Source organism: Salvia hispanica, chromosome 4, assembly GCF_023119035.1.
Source record: "Salvia hispanica cultivar TCC Black 2014 chromosome 4, UniMelb_Shisp_WGS_1.0, whole genome shotgun sequence".
Classification (NCBI taxonomy): domain Eukaryota; kingdom Viridiplantae; phylum Streptophyta; class Magnoliopsida; order Lamiales; family Lamiaceae; genus Salvia; species Salvia hispanica.
In genome coordinates this window covers 2,601,236-2,625,693 of record NC_062968.1, presented here as the reverse complement: position 1 = coordinate 2,625,693, position 24,458 = coordinate 2,601,236, and the positions used below count along the sequence as shown (strand labels likewise).

Genomic DNA, 24,458 nt, shown 5'->3' with positions numbered 1-24,458 from the left:
TCCCAAATTTAATCAATTCATGGATCCATTTGAGCAAATGCGTCAACTAATGGTGTGTATTTTTATTTTTTTAGGATTTTAATTATGTATTTTTTTTTATTTTTAGGATTTTAAATTGTAATTTTATTTTATTTAATGAAGTGTGTTTTTTATTAATTGGATTTGTTGAAAATAAAAATGAAAAATGAAATTGAATGAATAGTTAAGAGATGAGATGGTTAAGAGATAGATGGATGTGGGTGCTATCTCTTAGTTAAGAGATGAAGTGAAAAGTACAGTGGGGCCCATGAATAGTGAAGAGATGAGACGGTTAAGAGACGGATAAGAGACACTGCTGTGGATGCCCTTATGAGTCTATGACTATTTGTTTTTAAATTTTTAATACTAATCTTATGGATTATTTTAAAGCACAGAGAAAACTGTAAAAACTATTCATATCGTCACAGATTAGTTAATACCATTAAATCCAATTAGTAGGAGTACTATTTAACCATAATTTACAAATTTCTTTGTATTAAAAATTTAAATAGACAAAACAGAGAGGGCTTGGTGATAATAAAAGAGAGAAAACCCCAACTCCGCAAGCCTAATTTTGTAGTGAATCTCAACTTTTTTTTGGCGGAATTGATCCAACTCAGTGAATCATGGGTGGTGAATCGCGTTACGAGATCCACCAGACCGCCTACATCAAGCTGGTCCTCCACGCCCTCAAGCACCGCACCTCCGCCGTCAATGCCGTCCTCCTCGGCCGCTCCGCCGGCGCCGGGGTGGAGATCGTTGACTCCGTTCCCCTCTTCCACTCGCAGATCGGCCTCCTTCCCCCCCTTGAAATCGCACTCATTATGGTCAGTTAACACTCCACACTCTTCACTGATTTGCGAATTTAGCGAATTTTGATTTATTCGATTGAGATTTGAAATTGATAGATTGAGGAGTATTATGGAGAAAAAGGCTTGAGCATCGTGGGCTACTTTCATGCCAACGAGAGATACGACGATTTTGAACTCGGCGGTGTGGCTAAGAATATTGGAGATCACATAACTCGGTATTTTCCTCAGGCGGCTGTGCTTTTGGTAGGTTTTTCATTTGTTTTGAGAGAGAATTGAAAGCTTGATATCATGTTTATTGATGATTTTGTCATGTTTTGATTTGTGATTTTATAGTTGGATAACAAGAAGCTTGAATCTTTACAAAAGGGGAAAGACCGAAGTCCAGTTGTGCAGGTAATTTCTGCTACAATTCTTCATAGGTTGTGAGCTTGGAAATTTTATATCTCCAAGCCTTTTCGTGTTGAAGATAGATTTCAATTAGTACATGATTTAAGCTCTTCCATGTGATTGTTGAGGAAAAGCATAAACTTTGCTTGCTATTATTGACATTTCATTTACGCGATTGTGACCTAAGCTTGATCCTACAGCTGATATGTCTTCGAGATTGAGCTAGTGTAGATCTATACAGCAGTGGATATAAGCTACTCCTTGTGATTTTTTACGGGTCCTTTGGTTGTTAAGACAATGTGATTGGGCTAAAAAGTTGGTAAAAGGTTGTGTGAATGGGGGATGTATGGTGCATCTCCAGTTAGGGTTTATAATCAAATTTATTATTTGATTAGAATGGATGCATTGTGCATCCGGATGTACCGGAGTGTACCTCCTAAAACTTTATGACTTTGCTCACAATTAGCACATTTTATTCAAAAAATGCATTGACAGATAATTCATCATTTAGAAGTGACTAAGGGAATGCCAATACCATCCTTAAGACATGAAACTTTCACCCTGTACTTAGTATAACAGACATTAATTCCAACATATGACTGCACATCTCATCCTACAGTCTGAAGCTGCCTCATCCTTTTGGTTGTGTTAACTTCATTATTCTACTGTCTCTTTATCACGATGCAATTCCTTCTCTGTGGCTTTTCCTCTCCTTCTCCAGAGGAGGGGATAGCTAAATATGTGTCTTGAGTTACCACTTACCAAGAGATTTTAAAATGGACTTGTGTCTCTATGTTACTCAGCTTTATAACAAGGATGCATCTAGTAGTTGGAAGCTAGTCGGTTCTGATGCGAATAGCCAGCTTGCTCTCAAGGAGCCTTCAGCTAATGTTGTGCTTTTGGACTACATCTCATCTGAGAAATGGAATGACATCACAGATTTTGATGACCACCTAGACGACATCAGCAAGTAAGAACCTCTTCAATGGCATCCACATTAAATAGCAGTATTGGGGTCTCAATAATAGCATCAAAATAATGGTTGTTGTTCATGATGTTCTTGTAGGGATTGGCTGAACTCCAAACTTTTCAACTAAGCCTCAGAAGTTTCAAGATGATGTACACTAATGTTGACTTCACTCAGTGGCTGTTTAGTTTCTTAAGACTGCTTCTGTATCTTGATGGTTAAATTTTTGAGATATACCGTGTCTGGTTTATTGGTATTTGCTTTAAACCCATTCCAACATCAATCTTGGAATGTTGGATTATAATTTTTGGGGCCTCTATATCTTATGTTATACTTTTCCTTGTGGATCTTTTACTCTTTAAGCTTACTTGATTCACAAGCTATGCCTGAAATCATTTATCATAGTAATTCATAAGGATGAAGCCTGTTCAATACTATTCTGACTCTTGAAACTCACTTTACTGACAGAAATTGGATTTTTCGTCTGAGGTTTTAATAGAATTTCGATTCAGTAATACTAGTAACTTAGCTATCATCATATATTATTTATTTGATTCTTTGTAAAGTATGAAGATGTAGTAACTTTTATGATTAATAGTATACAGTATTATTTATCATCATAAACAGAGGATTATTACAATAATTTCATGCCTAGATACATCCACCAAAACAATTCCAATAATATACATTGAAAATGAACACTAGATCAACTTATTTGACATGCAGCCACTGTCAAAAAAAAAACATGGTTCTGGAATGAGAATCTACTAATCTACCAAACAATAAAAAGAAAAGTTTCAATCGCAATAACTCTGAACACTAACATTGAAGAAGCCGAATGAATAAAGTTACATGCAGCAGTGTGTATGCATAGCCGCGCGGTACGGGCAAGGAAGGACTACCCCTGTTTTGGAGCAGAACGCCTCTGTCTCTTGTACTTCCTCTGTACATTGTCTTTGGCTGCTGCAGAATCGTTCTCAGTAACCTGTAACTCTCCCTCTGGCGACGGCTTAAAAGGAGAATTATCGGGACAGGGTGAATTTACAGTCGGACCAGAGGAAGTCGTGTCAGCATTATCTGCATCCACTCCTTTCCTCTTGGCTAGACCACATTCTAAAGCATCACCATCTACCTCATCAACCTTGATTGTTTCACCACAGCTATCTTGATGCGCTGGTGATGGCTCTGGGATATTCTTTTCAGCAAGATGAGCGTAGGGTTTTATGTCTTCCATTCCATGACTCATGGAGTCGGACAATGGCGGATTCTCAGCCTCTTGGGGCTCGTGTACAGGAGGTTCAGGGATGGACTTGTTGTCCACTCCATTCACATGCATTGCCTCCTCAATAGGTTCATGGTGTAAAGTTGACACTTCAGGGTTATGTGTGGAAACCATAGAGGCACTGGGATCATCTTCATGAGGGAAAAGAGTCCCATTAAATGTTGTAGTATCAACATGGTGTAGTTGTTCTGAGTTCTGTGAACATGGTTCCAATGCAGGAGGTTCAGGTACCGGTTGCAAGACTTCATCGCCAATTCCTCTGTATTCCTGCCCAGTGACTTCTTGTTCTCTGTCGTCTGCTGCAGAACCAGTTTGGATTTGTTCATCATTTCCTGGTGAAAAATCTGTTTTCACATCAGTCAACGTAAGGGCTGAATCCTGACCACCTGGGGGATCACAATGTAGATTTAGCATAGATGGATCGGCAGGAGATGGTGAAGCTTCTCTGCTTCCGGTAAGGGTGTCTATTTCTATCATTTCCAAGTGCAAGTTGTCATGTAATTCTGGAAGCAGAGACTCTCTTGACATTGGTGTAGCCAAAGGCTCAACATCCCGTCCGGTACTATCATGCGGCTGCAAAGGAGAACCATTAGGCCCCAACGAGGTAGATGGTGTTGGTGAAAATGCACTAGAGGAACATGGGAAGTACGGATTGACACATGAATTTGTACATACCAAGTACCCACTCATTTCGCCTTTCCTTCTGGGCTTGCAGTGCTTCATCTTGGGACCATCTGGGATCATATCATGTGTTGATAGCATGGCCTGGTTTTGATTACTCACTCCCAAAGCACATGCACATATATCTCGAATCTTCTCAAGGGCCTGCACCATTGGGTTTGTAGTTTCTGCAAGATTCAATAAAAATGATTATACAGTGCCTTTTATAAACAATCACATCTCAATAATGAAAAAATCAAGAATTGCATCCCCCCCCCCCTATCATATTCGCAACCCAACTGCACCTGTAGCTTCAGGATCCAACTGAGTTATGTTCGGATCAGTATCTTCCTGGAAATCGGGGGCACTCAATCCAGAATCCCATGTCCCCGGTGTATCTGGCACGTCACTAACATTTCCTTGAAACAGATTCGATGGCTTAAAAGAATGAGACACCTCTGATGAGGTGGGAAACATCGAAGAAACCAGTGAACCTCTTCTTCGGCTATCAGTTGCTCGTCCAGAAGTAAGTGTGCCCCTCTTTCTTGGCCGACCTCTCTGAACCTTGGGTGGAACAAATGGGGCTGTCGATGGAGATGCTGCTCCCATATCAGGACGCACAGTCAAACGGTGGTCCTCATGAGCTGCCCTGAGAGAATATGCACATATTTCCTGGATTTCCCTAAGGACATATTCCCCAGAGACCTCATAACCTTCATGAATAGCATCAGAGGCACGGTGATATATTTTTTGTAAGCTCTGGGCCTGGATACACTGAAAAAAGTCAAATACAAAAACACGAGCATGAAATCAGCTGGGTAAAAAGTTGGATTTTTTATAAGTTTCCTACCATTGCCTCCATAGCACCTCCAACTCCCTGATATCCAGTATTTGGACGAGTGGCCGGATTACCAATCAATAAGCGAGTGATTCTTCTGTACCACATCATGTATGGATCACTCTGATCCATTGGACCATCAATTGGAGGTCCACATATGACTCGGGCTCGGCGTTCTGCCCACATATCAACAAATTGCCTGTGATGATGGGCCCAATCATAATTCTGTCTTCCCCGACGATCTGTCAAATGAATGTCGGGGATAGTGTCACAAAGTGCAGGGATGGATTGTTGTTGACCAAACTGACGCAGAACACGATCAGCATGGTGGAACTCCACGACATCAAAGCAGATGAGAGGAGCCACTGTCTGCCATATTTGTCTTCCTGAAAGACAGTATTCGGGGAGGCTGGCCAAGACTTCAGGAGGATATGGGTCCCATATAAACTAAAACATGAAGTAAATTTTACATATTGGCAATGGATTATTATGTTATAAAACAGATACTGCGTGTAGTAGTAAAATATGAACATTAACCTGGTCGTCCTTCATATTATCTAGCTGGTCCCTGTATAAGACTAGGACATGCGTTCCCACAGTCTCCAGCTTGAAACCAACATTCCACCTGCGAACAATTAACAATTCATACTAATAAAATACATGCATTGTCGAATATGAGCACTTCAAGTTTAGCAAATCTTCGAGAATACCTGGAACCATAGGGGGCAGAAGGCAAAGAGTGATCTCCAGCAACTACATCAGGAGGTGGCTGCTCACGGGGTGTTAATCTCCCTGGACGGATGAAAGGCAGTCTCTCCCATGCCCAGATCTGAGTAGAATTCACAAAGACCATTACATCAATCTGTACTGATGACTGTATAGTAAAAATTTTATGTTAGGCTTGTAACCTGCAAAAGGACCAATGGCCCACATATATCTGATGTCTCGGGTTTGGCTGCACGGCACAATGCCCGGTACAAGCAAGAAAGGACAGCTCCACCCCAGCTTAGCTTCCCAGCCACTTCAAAATCCCTGAGCAGGGGCAAGTACATCAGCTTCACCTTATTATTAGACATATCTGACAATAGCTGCCCACCAAGTAACTGTAAAATGTATGCTCTGGCATAGAATTGCACTGTACACTCTGATGCACCATCTGGCAATGTTTTGAACCTCTCCTGTAAGCATCGGATCTTGAGGCGGCCGCGATCAAAGTCTTCAGGCGGGGGTCTGAATCCCAATAGCTCATTGCATATTTCTTGCCATTCATCCAGTGACCGGTTGGTATCGACACCTGTAATAGGCTCACCATCTATGGGGAGACCCCACAACACAGAAATGTCCTGAAGTGTGACAGTGGTCTCACCAACTGGCAAATGGAAAGTATGCGTCTCTGGGCGCCATCTCTCAACCAATGCTGTGATTAAAGCATGATCCAGCCGCATGCGACCAGCCTTATACACCCCATAAAAACCTGCTTTCAACATCATTTCTTGCACTCGAGGATCCAAGGCACCCAAACGCCAAAAGTGGCCATCACACCTCCTGCAAGTCAGTGGTTCAAAATTCTGACCATTCCATATCTCTGTAGATCTGTGATGATCCTGTAAGGTAAGTACGGAGTCATCAATGGGCCCAGGATGCAATGTATGCCTCGGTGCAGAATTCATATTCGCTGAAATCCCTGCAATATCTACAGATAGTCAAATCTCAATTGAAACAAGCAGTACACATTCAAATATAATTGGCTAGTGACGACAACATTGCTAAAAGTGGCCACGTTTTTTAACCTTAAGAAAATCTAGAAGGAGAATATTATTCTAAGGTCATCAACAAGTGTTTTTCATTATATTCCAGTTCTGCATTTCACTTTCACTGCAACCCCTCAAGTTAAGATGGATTAGTGTCAACCCATTACAAACGTTGCACTAAGCAAGAGATGGACAAGGCACATGAGGTATCTGAAAGTGGAAATTATTTATGCAACTAAAAGGAAACTGTACAACTTTCGGCAGGGGAGAGAATTTTTTTTAGATCTTAACTATTTTCACTTATGAAGAATGTACTTAACACTTTATGGATATCCGGGTATAGTGAATAGCACAACCAACATCACTTTCAATATTCACTGAGAGGTGCAGTCAGGTTCGTTATGAAGAACTATTGCAAAAATACTGAAATTGCTAAGTAAACTAAAATTAGGTATGTATCTTAGACTTTCACACACGTTAGACTCCCATTCCCCCATCGAATTTGGCAACGGAACACGTGAACTCACGTCAAGATGAAATTTTTATACAAAATTACAAATAGAACCTAACAAGCATACTCAATAATTACTGAGCCACATTCTAAGAAGTACCAGACTCAGTGAATTTATAGCGTCAAAATTTCCATAATACATACAGTCTCTCACTCAATAAATAGGCAACAGAGGGCCACCAGCAGACACCTGAGCTGAGCCTGCTGAGAGCCTGAGACTAATGTAACTATCCATAAGATTATAAGGCAATGTAACTATCCATGAGATTACGCCATCCACGAATTCATCACTCATTTACCATTCCCTACATCCGTAATCCAGTGAAAATGGCACAATTAGAGCATAATCAGCTGTGTCAAAACACCTGATTCTCAACGTAAGCTCCAATTATCACATCAAACATTACGCAATTGACCTAAAACATAGAGGGGAAGAAAAAAAAACGAACTTTTACCCAGAAAGAAAAAAGCCACAAGCCCGAGTGAGTCAATTCGACGAAGCAACGCTTACGATAGCTTTATCGATTCCCCAAAACCCAAACCATGTAAGTAATTTGGGCGTGGAATTGAAGAAGAAGCTAAAGGCGTTGGGATTTTGCAGCAGGAGATGAAAAAATGGAGGGAAGGAGGTGTGAGAGCAACGGCTATTCAAATCAGAGAATTTCTGATCTCCTTCACCAGAAACGCTTTCACGACTTCGTTTGGGGAAAAAAATGAAGAGATAGCGCTAGGGTTTTGAGAAGCGTCCTCCTCTATCCACACTTCTGTTTATTTGCAACTCAGTCCTCTTCTTCTGTATATTCTCAAACTAGGCCCTAAACTTTTTGCTTGTGGAGAATATTGCCCAAATTTTGTAAGAGTTGACTTTTTTTACTTTTTGACGTTATCTCGCCCATATTAAATGGCAAATGGCAAACTTCATTATCTCTCACTTTAATTTTCGGTTGATTTTTACTTTTCTCGAGATGTAAAGGTTAAGATTCCACGTCCTTTTTCATTCAAACATTTAGCAAAGTCATATTAAAACAATCTCAAATTTATTGTCGGAAATTTGATTTTAACTTTGGATAGGCAACATAAATTTTGGGTGAAAAAAATCTTGTCATAGCAAGAAAAATTTAATAAGGAGAAAAATATCGAAATACTAAAAGAGCGGACTTATCGTACCAAAAATACGGAATTTTCACTATAAGTTCGATATGATACTTTATCGGAATAGGAATTTATAATTTCGGTTTGGGTTGAGTTCAGGTAACCCATTAAAATCTATTATTATTTTGATTCTTGTATAAATACTACTTTTATTGTATTCTATATATTCATGTTAATTCGATTTATATTATGTAAATTAGGTTTAAATCTTTTTAATCTGTTTAATAGTAGTATTAGGTTTCAATTTTGTAATTCAGGTTTAATCATATATGTTAATGGTTTGACTTGTTATTGGTCGTGTTCGGGTTTGAAAGTAGTAGGCCGGGTTCGTGTTCGGGTTGAGAATTTCCTTAACATGTCGGGTTCATGTTAGGCCTTATTTGATTGGGTTGCTATCGGATTAGCCTGATAACGGTCAAACTCACACAATTTAACCCGAGAACAGCCTAAATCACGCGATTTGTCACCTATATACTGTGATTTTTAATGCAATATGATACATTACCAAATATTGCAATATGATAAATTTCGGTATATACCACAATTTATAGGTGCATCGTGTATATACCGACATAAATATATATTGTACAAACGGTATATACTGTGAATACAGAATTGGAAAATAAAAGAAGTGAACATTTTATCAGTAGACTATGTTGTGTTTTTCTGTATAACGTCTTTGCAATTATTTATATAATTAATAATTAATTGGCTATAAAATTAAAAAAATAATAACAAAGCTCGTGTGCCTCACGCGAACGACAAGCGATTGGTGTGCCATTTCGGCATGCGCCCCCCTTCAACGTGGGACGTCCCCGGTGCGCGATTTTCCTTCCGTTGTTGATGCTTTAAAGCCGTTTCAGCATTAAATTTTTTCCTAAATTAAGTAAATAGTACGATACGACAAGCCCGGTCGGAAGAATTTTATCGACGGTATTTCTACTTACCAAATAAAAATAAAACGTACTAATATTTTTTCTTACTAAATGACAATTCTCATTAAATACACACATATTATGCTGACAAAAAAAATGACTATGGATCACCTGCCCCATAATTGCATCTTGTGGACTCATTTCTACACTTCGAAGACTCTTCTTGTCTATATATTCAGCCAATTGTCTTCACAGTCACACAGTTTAAAGAGTCAAATCACAAGAAATAGATCGTTTGCTAAATATATTTGAAGATGGAAAGTGGAGGAGGATTTAACTCTCAGCATGTAGCATCCAGATCTGGTAAAAGTGCTAAACTTAATCTGAAATTTTTATGCATTAGATTTTTTTCTTTTTTTGCCATGAGCCAACTGGTTTTAATTCTTTGAATTTTATGCTGTGAAGTATGTCAAATCTTTTGCCAAATCGTTAGCAAATTAAATTTTGCAAAATAATATTCTATGCATAAATTATTAACAAGTTAAAGCTGATTTCTGTCAACTTCCTGTGGAGTTTTGTTTTGATCTATATATGTTTATTTGTCGAGTGACATCTTTTGATTTTGTGCTATTTTATTGGTTCTCTTTATCCACTTTTGTGAGGCAAGTTGTTTATTTCATTTTTATTTTGTTATTCTTCGTATATGAACATGTTGATATGATATACTAGCAAAACTTTGTCGAAATATATCTTTTTTAAGTTTTTGCTCTTAATTGATGTATAAAGGTTGAATTTCTTGTTTTCTAAGATGCAATGGTGTGTTTTTAATTTATCAAAGTGATTTATGTGTCATTTGTTGAAAAGAATTTGATTCTAATGGCATGAATAAATTTGAGTTCTGATATTCTACTTTGGAGGGAAACCGTGTTAATATGTTGACATTAAAAAAAATTTCCTCTATAAAATTGGTGCAATGTAATAAAGTAATATTGTTAGCTAGTAAACAAAATCCATCAACCATCACACCAAAACTTGTCTTCTTGTCCATGAGAAAATGTGACACTCACAATTTCAAACAAAATTCCTTCATTTGCTAATTTCATTATAAATTATTTCTAATTAATTCATTTATTTTGTCACATTAAATCGATTTCTCTCCTATGGATCACAGAGGATGGTGCAAGTGCAGCAGCCGGTGGCGGTGGCGGTGGCGAGAGGATAGAGGAGGTGGCGCCGTTGCAACAAGTTCCGATGAGGAGGTCGGAGCAGTTCGTGCCGTCGGCGAACGTGAAGAGGATAATGCGGCGGGCTCTGCCGCTGCACGCGAAGATTTCCGACGACGCGAAGGACATGGTGCAGGAGTGCGTGACGGAGTTCATCGCCTACGTGACAACGGAGGCGAACGCTAAGTGCCGCGGGGAGAGCCGGATTACGATCACGCCGGAGGACGTGGTGGGCGCCATGGATGCCTTGGGCTTCTACAACTACTCCGACACGCTCGCTCTCTACTTGGCACACCATCGCGCCCAAGATCCCAACCGTCGCCCCGTGCCGCTCCCTCGTGGCCGTGGCCGTGGCAGTGGCAGTGGTGGAGGCGGTGGCGGAGGAGGTGAAGGCTCTTCCTCAGGGGCTGAGTTTGGGAACTACAACATCTTTCAGTAGGAAACCCTACTTTTGTTGTTGTTATTTTAATTTTGATTTAAATGGACTACAGTTATATTCGGATTTTGCATTGTTGTTTGAACTTGTGATAATAATGTTGCTTTTGCTTAAGAAAATCCTATCAAATTTGTGTTCAATAAGAAATCAAGAAATAATAATCGACCATGAATAAGTGAGTATTGGTTTGGATTAGAAGTATAATACCGACTTTCGTAATGGATAGATTGTCACACTTGGGATGTCATGAGATTTTATGAGCTTTTGTTCAGCGTGAATTATAAAGATTAAAGTATAGTTGAATAATTAATGGACATATAAAATGTAGTTTGAGTCACAATGAAGAGATAGAAGGAAGTTCAGGGTATTAGTGATGATTTTTTTTTTCCAGAAATGGAAGTGTGATATTTTTGTTTGAATGTAGAATGTTTGGTACGACAAAATGTTTGGATGTGAATTTCATATGAAAAGTAGATAATGGAATTTCAAATTTCAAATAATAATAAAATTTTCACACACCACACACACTTGCACACACACAAATACACACACTTGCACATACACACACACACCTGCACGTGCGCGCGCGCACACACACAAACCTGCACAGCTGCATTGACACACACATACACATACCTGCACACACATATATACACACAAAACACACCCTTGTACACACACACACACCTTCACACACACTGCATAATTTATTTAAATTCAACTTCATATCAATTATATCATTTTATCGAACAAAGGATTTGGAATTGAATAAAAATTCTTTCAAATCCAGTTCCATAGAATTTTTATTCCAATTTTGTGTACCGAACGGATAAGTATATTAGTATTACCTTCTTCGAAAACACGTTTATCATTTTGAGCACTTGAATGCTTTTGCATTCAAATGTGCAACATTTCAGTTCCTCATCAACTTTAAGTGAAATGTTGCACATTTGAATGCGATATGGTATTTGTAGGTGGGATTTGGATAGTGCTACGGAAAGAATCGTCAATAAAATCCATTCGTTTTAACATTAATTGTCACGTTACAACGTTCTCATGTCGTTTTCGCTGTCTGCAACGCTGCACTAGTGTAGTTGTGCAAACATTCAATATGTATATCTTCTTTGATATATGATGTCAAACATTCTTCTCTGATATATATTAAATATTTCCCATATTTTTTTAGAGGCGAATCTTTAAATCTCTTTAGTGGCTCCAACTTTAATACTTTCTTTTAAGTTTTCTTCATTGTGTTAATGGCAATATATACACATTTTCTCAGTATTGATCTCCAACTGATTCACACTACACTTTATAATATGATCATAACACATAAGCAGTGATGAAGCCACTATGGGATCTAGGGGGCAACTGGGCCCCCATCTAGTGTAATTATTACTATATATTCTATACACATATACATGAGTTCTGAGGTAGCGTAGTTGGTTTAGACCCAAGCCTCTAATTTTAGCGTCCCAAGTTCGACTCTCTCCTTCAACAAATCGATAAGTTTCTCTTGTTTTATTTATCTTGTTTTGTGTCCCAAGTTCTAATCCCCTCTTGAACAAATTGATTTATTCTCCTTGCTTTGTGTCCAATAGTTTTTTGTCTAATAGTACTACTTTTCTCTATAATCGAAATTAAATGCATTTGTATATATACTGTACGCCAATTATCATTTATATTGATTAAAATTTCACAAATCTTAGTAAATACGTAGTAGTTTATTTAATCAACTATATAAAAATAATTTATCTAATTAGATAAACAAGAACATATCAAATAAACTGAATGTATCGACAACTTTATTTGACAATCGTATGTTTGTAACACAATTGTCTCTTTTTGGTTATTCGTAATTTAATACCTAATCTTGGGATAATTTACGGCTCTAGCAATATTTGCAATTGATTAGATCTCTTCGATTTCTACGTGAAATTGTATTTGAGATTTTGTCATGGATTATATTAATATGGGTCTTTGTTTTATTTCTAAAACTTTTATGTCGAAGAGGCTTACCCGAACTGCTATTTATTTTCATATATCCGATTTTTAGTCTTATCTTTTTATTTACTTGTACTTTAATTTCTAAAGATGAGCAACATATCTATATTTAGTTTCTATTACGTATCTCTACTTTAGTTTTCTCTCATTATTCATCTATATCTCTTGCAACTCTCCATTGCCCATATTGCAACAATTTTCCGTCATACCGACACTAAAAAATACCTAAAACTTGGATCTCTCAATATAAAATTCCCGGCTTCGTCACTGGATATAAGTACAACTAGTCTACTAGGTTTATAACATAATTAGGCCTGGGGATTCGGTCGGTTCGGTTCTGACCGAACCGATTTATCGGTTAACCGACTCCCATTTTTTCTAAAATCTAGAACCGAAATCAAACCCTTAGTCGGTTCGGTTCCTTAAGGAACCGATCGGTTCGGACCTATAGGTTTTTCGGTTCCACCGAAGGAACCGAAATCAATTGCGATCGGAGAAGCGGAGCAGCAAAAGCGACAGTCGGCACAGTACGTAGGAGCATCGGAACAACAGCAGTAGAGAAGAGGGGCTAGGAGGAGAGAGAAACGGCGGTCAGAGAAGCAGCGGCGGTCGGTGCAGCAACTGCTAGGGGTGTCGAAACGGGTACCCGCGGGTACCCACACCCGATTTCAGCCGAAATTGTTGTCCCGATACTCGTCCCGCACTATGTCGGGTATTACCCGATACCCGAGTCGGGTATCCCGCACCCGACACAACGGGTACCCGACCCGACCCGACCCGATTTTTTAAATTTTTTTTTTGTTTTTATTTATTATTTGCTTTATCCTCGACTTGTTGATAGTTATATATCCATAGTAATGTTAGTATTTTTGTGCATCCTAAAATCACATAAAAGAATCCATAATCATTAGTGATTAGATTATATGTATATGCTACTGTATTTGTGTAGCTACTGTATACATATCACATATGCTACTGTATGTTATATAAGATTGGTATTTGTATGCTCTTTAATAGAAGAAAAAAAGACAAAAAAATATTATATGTAGAAATCTGAGTGTGACCTGGATAATTAAAATTTTTATTAATATTAATGATTACAAAATACTTAACTAAAATCGGGTAATTTTCGGGATTATCGGGTATCCCGAGCGGGTATCCCGATACCCGCAAAACCAAAAATATGATTACTAGATCCCGACCCGTTACCCGTTTCCGTCGGGTAACGGGTTCCCGATACCCGTCGGGTATCGGGTCGGGTGTGCGGGTACCCAATACCCGCTACCCGTTTCGACACCCATAGCAACTGCGTCGGAACAACAACTACCGAGAACAGTGGCAAGGAGAAGAGAGCAATGGCGGTAGGTGCAGCAGCCGCATTGGATATCAACGACAAAGAAGAGTGACGAGGAGGAGAGAGCAGTGGCGGTCGGCGTAGCAGCCGCGTCGGAACAGCAGCAACAAAGAAGAAGGAAGAGGAGGAGATAACAACGACTCTTTCTTAGAAAGAGCAGCAAGTCAGCAACTGTTCTTCTTAGTTAATGTCTTTTACAATTTTTATTTAGTTTGATGGATGATTGATTAAAATGAATATGGTGAACGATTAAAATTCAATCAACTATTACGGTTCTTCGGTTATAACTTTTCGGTTCTCGGTTAACCGAGAACCGCCTAAATCCAAAACTCACTAACCGGAACTGAACCTTAACCTTATTTTTTCGGTCCTCGGTTAACCGAGAACCTGAAACCGTTTCCCCACCCCTAAACATAATGATGATTATCGGAATTTCGGTATCTAATGAAAACTTAAATTTATGTAAAAGAATTTGTAACATTTAGATTGAAACATAGTATACGTTAAATAGAGATCTGGCCTTTTTGGGGAGGAAAAAAGGATTGTCACGCTTGAAAGATGTGTTTTGATTACTTTCAAGACTTTTTCAAACGGGATATTAGCCTGTAAATACACGAACTTTCACTTTTTTCTGCTTTTTCCCCCGAACTTTGTTTTTTGAATATAAATGCATGAACTTTGAATTTTTTTTTATTTTTCCCCCGATGAAGAATTCCGATCAAATTGAAGTTGATGTGGAAAATACATATTATTTTATTATCTATGTGGCAAAAAAATAGAATAAATAAAATCTGACTAGGATAATAATAAAACCCTTCATATTTCAATCACTTTTACCACCGTGTTTCTCACCCTTTCACCTTTCTCAACCCACCGCTTTCACCATTACTTCTATAAATTATTTTTCTTCTCTTGGACAAGCTCTTTCTTTTTTAAATGGTGGATAAAGTTGTTGGTGGTCCCAAGTCATCCAAATCTTCTGGAGAAAAGTTGCATAGGTAAGTTATGTGATTAGTCTTGAAGTATTAAACTATGTTTTTGGTAGGGTTTAGTGATTTTTTTTTTTTTTTTTTTGGGGGGGGGGGCTAAAAAGGATTATTGTTGTTGTGCTCAAAACACACGTCCAGCAAACACACAAACACACGCCTGATTTATGTTAAATGGCAAGTGTTTACTAAATATGATGCAATTTTTCTCCACTCTCTTATTTGCAGTGATGAATTTGCCATTTATTTTCATTATGGAGGTGGTTTTGAAGACGTAGATGGTGTTAAAAATTATGTTGGGGGAGATTTTATTGGGAGATATGGCTTTGATCCTGATAAATTTGGTTATTTTGACATTGAGGAAGAAGTTAAAATATTAGGCTTTATGTCATGGTCTAAGATGTGCTACAAAATTCCTTGTCGGAATTTGTATGTGATTATAAAATCTGATAAGGAAGTTATGCAAATGTTGGCTTATCTTTCTCACAGAATTAGAACAATTAGTATATTTATAGATGGTGGGAGGAGATTGGAAGATGGATTTGAGGAGAAAAGTCAGGAAGTAGCTGCTGAAAATATTGAGAAAAATGTGAGTGACGATGAAGAGTCGAGTTGTGATATAGATGTGAATTATCTTCCATCTGAAAGTGAGGAGAGTGACAATGAGCTAACTGATACTGAACTGTTTGATGAGAATGACATTGTTGTAAAAGAAAGGAACACAGTGCTATATGATGATATCACTAAACTCCTTGATGGCTGTGTTGGCAATGATGATAATGAGAATATTTCCGATTATGCAAGCTCTGACAGCGATGTGCATTCATTTGAAAGTAATGACAATGATGATGATATTGGCCGTTTTAAGTGTAGGAGAAAGAGGGTTGTTTATAATCCTAAATGTGATCATAGCACCTTAAATATTGGGTTTGGGATGCAATTTCAGGATGTGTCTGAGTGTAAAGAGGCTCTTACGACTTGTGCTATAGAGGCCGGGAAATTTATACACTTTAAGAGGGTTGAAAAAGATCGCTTAGAAGCCAAATGCAATCCACCTTGTTGTGAGAGATAAAAATATTGTTGAAATCAAGGGATATGATGGTGAACATGATTGTCATAGGGATATGAATAACAAGCTTATAAGTTCAAAATGGATTGCCAAAAAATACTTGAATGTGTTTAGATTGCGACCAAACTTCAGCGTGAAGGATTTAGCAATGGACATCCTTCAAAGATATGCGAGTGAAGTCAATAAAAATAGACTTTACAAAGCTAAGGCCATTGTTGTAGAGCTCTTAAGAGGATCAATTGAAGAACATTATGGTTTACTCAAGAGTTACATAGCTGAACTAAGAAGAGTTGATAAAGAGGGCAGATTTGATTTGCTTTTGGATAATGGGAATGTTTTCAAAGGACTGTATATTGGCTTTAGTTCACTAGTGAAAGGCTTCAAGATGAGTTGTAGGCCTTTGTTGCACTTGATGGCTGCTTCTTAAAGACTTTCTTGGGTGGAATTTTAGTGAGCATCGTTGGACAGGATGGAAACAATGAAATATATCCAATTGCTTGGGCTATAGTTGAGGTAGAGAATGAACAATGTTGGACATGGTTTCTAAAGCGTCTCATTGAGGATCTTAAAATTGCAGATGGAGCGGGATGGACATTTATCAGTGATCAACAGAAGGTATACATTTATGATTTATTTATGTTATTAACTAAAATTTTTATTAATTATTCTAAATGCTTGAATTTGCAGGGGCTTACAAATGCAGTCAATACTTTAGCGCCGCTTGCTGAACATAGAAATTGCGCGCGCCATGTGTACATGAATTGGAAGAAGGCACACAAGGAACATGATCTAAAGAAACAGTATTGGAAGGCAGTTAAAAGCACTTATGTAGAGAAATTCAAATCAGCCATTCAAGAAATTAAGGTAGAGAGTCGAGATGCTTATGAAGACTTCATTAGCAGGGATACAAAGAAATTTTGTAAGGCATTCATTTCCACCTCTGCATGTAGCACGTGATTACTAGTAACATCGCTGAGTCATTTAATGCATCTATTGTTGAAGCTAGAGGCAAGCATATAATTTACATGTTTGAGAAAATTACGTGTACCCTCATGACACAACAAGTAAGCAGGTTACATACCATGTCAAGTGTGCAGGGAAGAATTTACCCCAATATTGTGAAAATGATTGAAAAGTTAAAGTTTGATAGTCGAGAACACATAGCACATCCTGCGTTAGGTGGAAAATTTGAGGTTCACTTTGAGGATGATAAGTTTGTTGTGAATCTTAGGGATCGTACATGTACATGTAGAGGTTGGGATTTGACAGGAATACCGTGTGTGCATGCTGTAGCTTGTATAAGGTTCAAAAATGAAGATGTAACTACCTTTGTTGATGATTATTATACAGTAAGTAGATATCTTGAGGGCTATAGGGTGGGATTAGAACCCATTAGGGGCCAGGGAATGTGGCCCGAGGTAGAAGAAACCACTGTCAAGCCTCCAGTGATAAGAAGAATGTCTGGTCGACCCAAGAAAAAGAGAAGAAGAGCACCTGAGGAAAAAGATCCTAAATTTCCTCAAAAAAAAAAGAGGACAGGAGTGCAAATGACTTGCCAAAAGTGTCACCAACAAGGGCACAACAGCAGGGGATGCAAGAACGATCCAGTTGAAAAAATGCCTAAGGAAAAGGTAGTGAAGTTTCCTATAATATCTTTATATAACTATATTAATTGCTACATTTCTATATGATTCACTAGGGTAAAAGGGGAAGGCCTGCAAAGAAAATTCCACCACAAGATAGCTTGGCAGGCTTGACTCGAGGAACACGAAAAGAGCATCCACAAGTGTTGATCTCTGCAAATGCTCGTCAAGTGAAGGAAAACAACAGGGGGTGCAAGAACGATCAAGTTGAAAAAATGCCTAAAGAAAAGGTAGTGAAGTTTCATGTAGTATCTTTATATAACTATATTAATTGCTACATTTCTATATGATTCACTAGGGTAAAGGGGGAAAGTCTGCAAAGAAAATTCCACAACAAGATAGCTTGGCAGGCTTGACTCAAGGAACACGAAAAGAGCATCCACAAGTATCGATCTCTGCAAATGCTCGTCAAGTGAAAGAAAGGGCATTAGCTAGGAAAGGAGTTGGAGTGATTGGTTTTTTGAGGAGAGTGGAAACATTTATATGAGGGTATATTGATTAAACTTAAGTTGTTTTGTTAAAGCTCATTTTTTGAAAAATTTATGTGATATTCTGACATAATGTATATGATGCAGATGTCTTCTCACAACAAGGTAACGCATGTGAACAAAGAGATTCTAAGCACGTCAAGTTCTAGGATTCAAAGCAATGTCGTTAAAGTTCGTTCAACACAAGGGAGTCAGAATGCACAAACACATGGGAAAGCACCAACACATGGGAACAATGCTTGATTACAACTTTTTAGAAAAAAACTGCAGTCCTTTTTGTTAATTTTTGGTGATATTTGTTTGGATTAATGATGAACTTTTTAAGTGCTGTGGAATGATGGAGAAATTAATTTGAATGGAAAAATGATTAATTGAATTTTAGTTTTCAGTTCTAACTTAGTCAAATTATTGTAGTGTTTTGGTTGGGTTAGGAATATTTAATTGAATACTGTTTATAGAATGGATAGAAATGTACTAGCATCTTACTGATTTTGGGTATTGTTTATGTGTGTTTACTGTGAAGATTAGTGAGTTGAACAATCAGTTTGAGAAGTGCCAGCGGCTTCTGAACTCCAGTGCCAGCAGCTTGGGGAAATGCCAGAAAGTTTTATTTGATTTGGGGAAATATCAAAAAGTTTCAAAAGTTCAGGGGAAAAAATAGAATATCTCAAATGTTTGTGTATTTACAAGCAAATTACCTCATTTCATAACAAACGACGTCGTTTTGATTACCGGCGATTCTGCCATGTTGGCACTTCCGATGAACACCTCAGCTTTAATTTGGGGAAAAATTATATTTTGGGGAAAAATAAAAAAAGTCTAAAGTTCATGCATTTATATTCAAAAAATAAAGTTCGGAGGAAAAAGCAGAAAAAAGTGAAAGTTCATGTATTTACATGCTAATAACCCTTTTCAAACACAGTAATTAAATAAGGAGCATCTTTTGAAGAGAAGTTAATTTGAAAAAAAATAATAAATACGGAGTTTTTAAAACTCCTCAAATGTTAACTGCAGAATACGTAGATTCATAATGTTAATTATGTTTTGTGCAATTTAATTTTTAACATTGAAACCACAAAAAGATTTGTAATGTTGACCAATCAGGGCAAATAAGTCCCTCCACCCAATGGCCTAATCTATGGTGGGATTTATATGCCCAGTTTATCTTGATATCTATTTGTATTTTTTTACACATATGTTTCTATTTAACCTATATATATGGAAATATATTCAAATTATAAATATATAACGAATTACTATGTTTATTTACATCAATCAATATAAAATAGCTAAATTTTAAGTACAGTACAATTTTTGTAATAAAAAATTGTGTGAAATATGTTAAAGAAATAAAAAAAAAACTATTATTTTTAAAATACATAATTAAAATAGCATAAAGTGAGAACTTTTAGATAGATTGAAATATACTGTACAACTCTATCACCATGTAATGCGGTACCCGAAACTTGATTATAGTTTTGGATCGGATATTGCGTATTGTTATTCGCGAATTTCGGGATCGGGTACCTGCAGGTACCTAATTTGATAGCGCTCAAGTAGTAGTTTTTGAGGACTAAAACTATATTTTATATATAAAAAATATTTAAAATAATGAAAATAATGTGTTTGATATTTTTTTTTCATAATTATAATTTATATTTTTCCTAATATATCCTAATATTATTTAAGTAAATACTCCATAATTCCATATAGTATCAGTTTATAAAAATCAAATTTGAAAACTTGAAATAAATATTCATGTATAGTACTTATTCGCTACATCTTCTTCCTTCCGAAAAAGATTTTAAATCAAAATCAGCAAAACCCTAAACCCTAAAACACTCGCGCGACGCGTCTCCTTCCTTTCCTCTGGTCGACAAGTGAAACAATATGGTTTCTGAGAAAAAATCAAAGAAAATTCCTGTGTGGGATTTGCCTGATATCCCCAAAGGTGAGCTGCCGCCGCACATTCAATTGCAGAGGACCCGCGTCTCTTGCACTCTCGATGCCCCAACTCATGTATTCACCTACTCACCCGTTTCTTCCCTAATTTTCTTGTTAAATTTCTTTTCGATAGTTAATTTGATTCATGTAAATTTTTAATTTTGGCATCAAAGACCGAGAATGTACAATACTCGGGTGCTTATGCGGCGATGGGAGTGGATAACAGTTTGAGACTGCCGGAGTTTCGCAACAATTTTAAGGTTGAAGTGATTAGTCTCACGGAGGATGACATGGAGTTCGATATGATTGGTATTGATGCTTCTATTGCAAATGCTTTTCGAAGAATCCTCATAGCTGAGGTGCGAGTTGATTATGTTCATTGAGTTCTTTTAATTGAAGAGATTATTTTTGTTCTTCTCTGTTATAATCTGGAGTTTGCTAGTTAGTTTATTGTTAAGGTATGTATGGATATCCTGCAGTTGGATATCATTGTTTTAACTTGCTGATTTGTAGTGTAAATAATGTGTGAAAAGAGGAGTTTCTGGGATCTCTGCATTAAAAAATCAAAACTTTTATCATTAAAAGTAATTGAATTGGTTACTGGGATTTATGCAATGTTCACTGTCCGATTCTGTGCTAGTTATCTTGTTCCAGCAGAGAAAAATACTGAAGTGATGAAGGTGTAATATGAGCTTACTTATTCAAGACTCTGTTTTTAGATGAAAAGTGTGAAATATGAAGGCTGGTAAATTTGTGAATATTGTTATAATTAATTATGTTTAAAGTGCTAGATATAATTGTCTGGTTCCAAATGTTTTATTTGTTTTGGGTGTAAAGCTGAAAGTGTTGTAATAATGTATGCCTCTTGATCGTTGTTTCTTATATAAACTTGGTCCTATGAGATGTATATGCTTTTGAAGTTTTGGTTGGGCTAATGGCTGATCTCTCTCTCTGGTCTAGCTCCCCACCATGGCTATTGAAAAGGTTTTTATTGCAAATAACACCTCAGTGATACAAGATGAGGTGCTCTCCCACAGACTGGGTCTTGTCCCACTTAAAGTTGATCCAAGACACTTCAATTATATGTCAGGTTAAAATTTCATCTTATTTTTTAGTTGATTTCATTTGTAAGTTGGTCAGGCATGATGTCTGATGCTTTTAGGTCTTCTGATTCTCCAGAAAAGGATGAACCAAATGAGAAAAATACCATTGTATTTAAACTTCATGCACGTTGTGAGAAAGGGGGGTCACGTATTAAAGGTACTACTCAATGCCCAATCACTGAAAAATATTTCTCATCTTATGATAAACGATTTTTCTATCTAAAATTGTTTCTGAGAATGCAATCTTAATGCCTTTCCTTTTGTGGTACTAAAAAATACAGTGAAGTCCAATGAACTAAAGTGGTTGCCCAATGGCAGTGAGTTCACACTAAGTACAGAGAAATCAAATCAAGATTCGACATCAAAGCCAAAAACTTACACTTCTTTCGGTTGTAGTCAGGATTCCATGCCAGAATTTGCAAACAACCCAATTGCCACCAAGCATGGGGATATAATTCTTGCTAAACTTGGACCCAAACAGGTATTGTAGTGTTGATATTTATGATCTTTTTCTTTAAGCGTTATTTCCATATTGGTGTTTGGTTTCCAATTTTAGGCGATTCCCTTTCCTCAATTTTCATATTTTGATTCCCCACTCCTTACTTGGGATCTAGATTCCTCCATATCCTTATTTCTTCACCATCCATGTACCACCTCCACAACCACCACCCTCCTCCTCCGCTGCCACCACCCTCCTCTACCGCCGCCACCACTACCACCCACCACCGGCGCCGCTGCCACTCCCTCCACCCCCACTGCCCCATCTCCTCCGTACATATATAATTACTAGACCAAACAAACACAACCATTTGTTTCACTTTCATCATTATAGTTTGGTATTGGTTTAATTACATTCAAACTTCAAAGTGAGGAGTTGGTTTGGAGTTCATTTTGTACAAGCAACACTAAGCAGCCCACATACTCCAGTTTCTAAGAATAATATCCCACCTGTGCAGGAAATTGAGCTGGAAGCACATGCTGTGAAAGGAATGGGCAAGACACATGCTAAGTGGTCGCCTGTAGCCACTGCTTGGTACAGGATGCTGCCTGAGGTATAAGAATTTTCTATAGCCCACTAGAGATACTACTTCTAAAATATATAAAAAAAATTAATCTATACCATTTCTTCAAAATATCTTATTAACAAATAAGAGCAAGAGTATAACACTTCACAAAATCTATAAATGTGCAGATTGTTTTGTTAGAAGAAATTGTGGATGAAAAGGCTGAAGAACTTGTCAAGAAATGTCCTGTAAAAGTGTTTGACATTGAAGATATTGGTAAAGGTAATGTGACTTCTAACTTGTGAGCTGATGTTCATTATCGTTCATGTTTAAATTGTTAATGAACCGTGTTGGAACTTATTTGCATTACTAGATTGTTTCAGATGTATGGGTCTTGTCCATCAGGTAGAGTTTGTGTAAGTTGTTACTTATTAGTTTATTGTTGACTGCCAATTAGGTTCTAAAAGAGCAACAGTGGCAAGGCCTAGATCTTGTACCCTCTGCCGTGAATGCATCAGAGGAGATGATTGGGAAAAGCTTGTGGCCGTTCGGCGAGTAAAAGATCATTTCATCTGTAAGTATAATTTTGAAGATGTTAAAATCCCTCGCATATAGTGGCTGTAGTAGGAGTTTGATTTTATTTCCACTGTAGGACTTTAATGTGGAACTTTATCATGGCTCTCTTTACTGGGTATACCAATTAATATCTATGACAACATATAATCGTTGAATCTGTACCACCTAAGCTGCAACAACATGAATAAATTCAACATTTGAGTAAAGTAGGTTGACAGTTGGTTAAACATAGATATCTATATGGCTGGAAAAATTGCTTTTAACTTGTTTGCTTATACTTCTCTTCTTCAGTTCATCCCTATTTAGATAGTTTTTAGGATCAGGTTACTCACAATCTCTAATTGCATCAGATAACATCAAACTCTTACTGTAAAATACAGTTGTACTCTAATTATTTAAAGCTTAGATAATTATGTGTAGTGTTTTTGTCTGTAGAACCTTATGATCCTTATTTCCCTACTTCCGCAGTTACAATTGAATCTACGGGAGCATTGCCCCCTGAAGTATTGTTCACTGAAGCGGTGAAGATTCTGGAAGACAAGTGTGAGCGGGTGATAAGTGAGCTCTCGTGAGGCAACTCGGAAGGAAAGTTTTCCAGGGACAATCAAAGTATAATGTAAGCACACTGTGATCACTTAAAAGATCAAGTATGAATGGGTTTTCAATTTGAGTTCTATTTTGCTGGCGGATTTGAAAAACCAAGAATTCTCATACTACATCTATTAAGAAAAGTTTTTTTTGTTCCTGTTATGTTGTAATTTAAAATGTCAGACTTGGAAGAGTTTTCACAAAGAGCCAAATGTCTAACCTCTAATTTGTTTTGTTATGTGACAGCCAGGAAAAGGAGTACAATATCAACTTTAGAGGCTCGTGAATTAAAGAATGTTAAATCCTCAGAAATCACATGTGAAGAGCATATAGTGCTAGACAAATATATCCATGTAATCTGCTCCAATTAGAGAAGCATTTTCCTAAGATTCTTGTCTGCAGGTTAAATCACATTATTATATTTTAGGAACATCTTTGCATGAATTTGTTTGGCATTTTACCTTTTTCTCATCTCAGACTCTCTTAGCAAGTTTTGAGCAGTTATGTAAATTCAAACGAAATTTGGTCTTGATTATTCTACAATCTACATGATGAATTTGCTGTAGGAATGGTGGTTTGTCTGAGGAGAAACATTCTTTGGTTTATGGTCTGACCTATTTGGTGTAGTTTGGTGGGGGAATGGACTCTTGACTAAATCACAAGAGTTTATGTTATATGTGTCACTCAACCAAGGGAGATCCCCCTCTCTACATGCAATCCACCACACAGAAAAATGAAATTAAAAAAATTCCTTTTTTATGTCCCTTTAATTTCAATAATCAAAATT

The 24,458-nt window shown here is 37.3% G+C and overlaps 5 protein-coding genes across 11 annotated transcripts; 4 read left to right on the top strand and 1 right to left on the bottom strand.

Annotated features, from left to right (window-relative positions):
- Window positions 1–543: 543 nt before the first annotated feature.
- Window positions 544–2,533, top strand: LOC125219176 (ER membrane protein complex subunit 8/9 homolog). Its single transcript, XM_048121080.1, has 5 exons — window positions 544–845; window positions 927–1,073; window positions 1,164–1,223; window positions 2,021–2,187; window positions 2,284–2,533. The coding sequence occupies exons 1-5, from the start codon at window positions 645–647 to the stop codon at window positions 2,312–2,314; spliced, it is 606 nt and encodes a 201-aa protein (XP_047977037.1). The 5' UTR covers window positions 544–644; the 3' UTR covers window positions 2,315–2,533.
- Window positions 2,534–2,844: 311 nt separating this feature from the next.
- Window positions 2,845–7,931, bottom strand: LOC125223231. Of its 7 annotated transcripts, none has more exons than XM_048126270.1 (9): window positions 7,682–7,931; window positions 7,371–7,531; window positions 5,873–6,648; window positions 5,675–5,793; window positions 5,502–5,589; window positions 4,977–5,411; window positions 4,432–4,900; window positions 4,142–4,314; window positions 2,845–4,039 (listed from the first exon to the last, which is right to left on the bottom strand). In XM_048126270.1, exons 3-9 carry the CDS (start codon window positions 6,632–6,634, stop codon window positions 3,083–3,085), a joined length of 3,003 nt encoding a protein of 1,000 aa, XP_047982227.1. In that variant the 5' UTR covers window positions 6,635–6,648; window positions 7,371–7,531; window positions 7,682–7,931; the 3' UTR covers window positions 2,845–3,082. The 7 variants fall into 7 exon arrangements, with proteins under 7 accessions (XP_047982227.1, XP_047982229.1, XP_047982230.1 ...); XM_048126272.1 differs by having other exon boundaries at window positions 7,417–7,531; XM_048126273.1 differs by lacking the exon at window positions 7,371–7,531 and having other exon boundaries at window positions 5,873–6,657; window positions 7,676–7,931.
- A 1,636-nt stretch (window positions 7,932–9,567) lies between these two features.
- On the top strand, window positions 9,568–10,915 carry LOC125217750 (nuclear transcription factor Y subunit B-3-like). Its single transcript, XM_048119275.1, has 2 exons — window positions 9,568–9,616; window positions 10,425–10,915. Exons 1-2 carry the CDS (start codon window positions 9,568–9,570, stop codon window positions 10,913–10,915), a joined length of 540 nt encoding a protein of 179 aa, XP_047975232.1.
- Window positions 10,916–17,874: 6,959 nt separating this feature from the next.
- Window positions 17,875–18,672, top strand: LOC125219730. The gene is made up of 4 exons (XM_048121779.1): window positions 17,875–17,956; window positions 18,025–18,198; window positions 18,267–18,457; window positions 18,544–18,672. The coding sequence occupies exons 1-3, from the start codon at window positions 17,942–17,944 to the stop codon at window positions 18,453–18,455; spliced, it is 378 nt and encodes a 125-aa protein (XP_047977736.1). The 5' UTR covers window positions 17,875–17,941; the 3' UTR covers window positions 18,456–18,457; window positions 18,544–18,672.
- A 1,571-nt stretch (window positions 18,673–20,243) lies between these two features.
- On the top strand, window positions 20,244–24,236 carry LOC125185659 (DNA-directed RNA polymerases I and III subunit rpac1-like). The gene is made up of 10 exons (XM_048082225.1): window positions 20,244–20,475; window positions 20,574–20,759; window positions 21,361–21,490; window positions 21,580–21,660; window positions 21,785–21,984; window positions 22,460–22,555; window positions 22,696–22,789; window positions 22,965–23,081; window positions 23,552–23,699; window positions 23,918–24,236. Exons 1-9 carry the CDS (start codon window positions 20,347–20,349, stop codon window positions 23,653–23,655), a joined length of 1,137 nt encoding a protein of 378 aa, XP_047938182.1. The 5' UTR covers window positions 20,244–20,346; the 3' UTR covers window positions 23,656–23,699; window positions 23,918–24,236.
- Window positions 24,237–24,458: the final 222 nt, after the last annotated feature.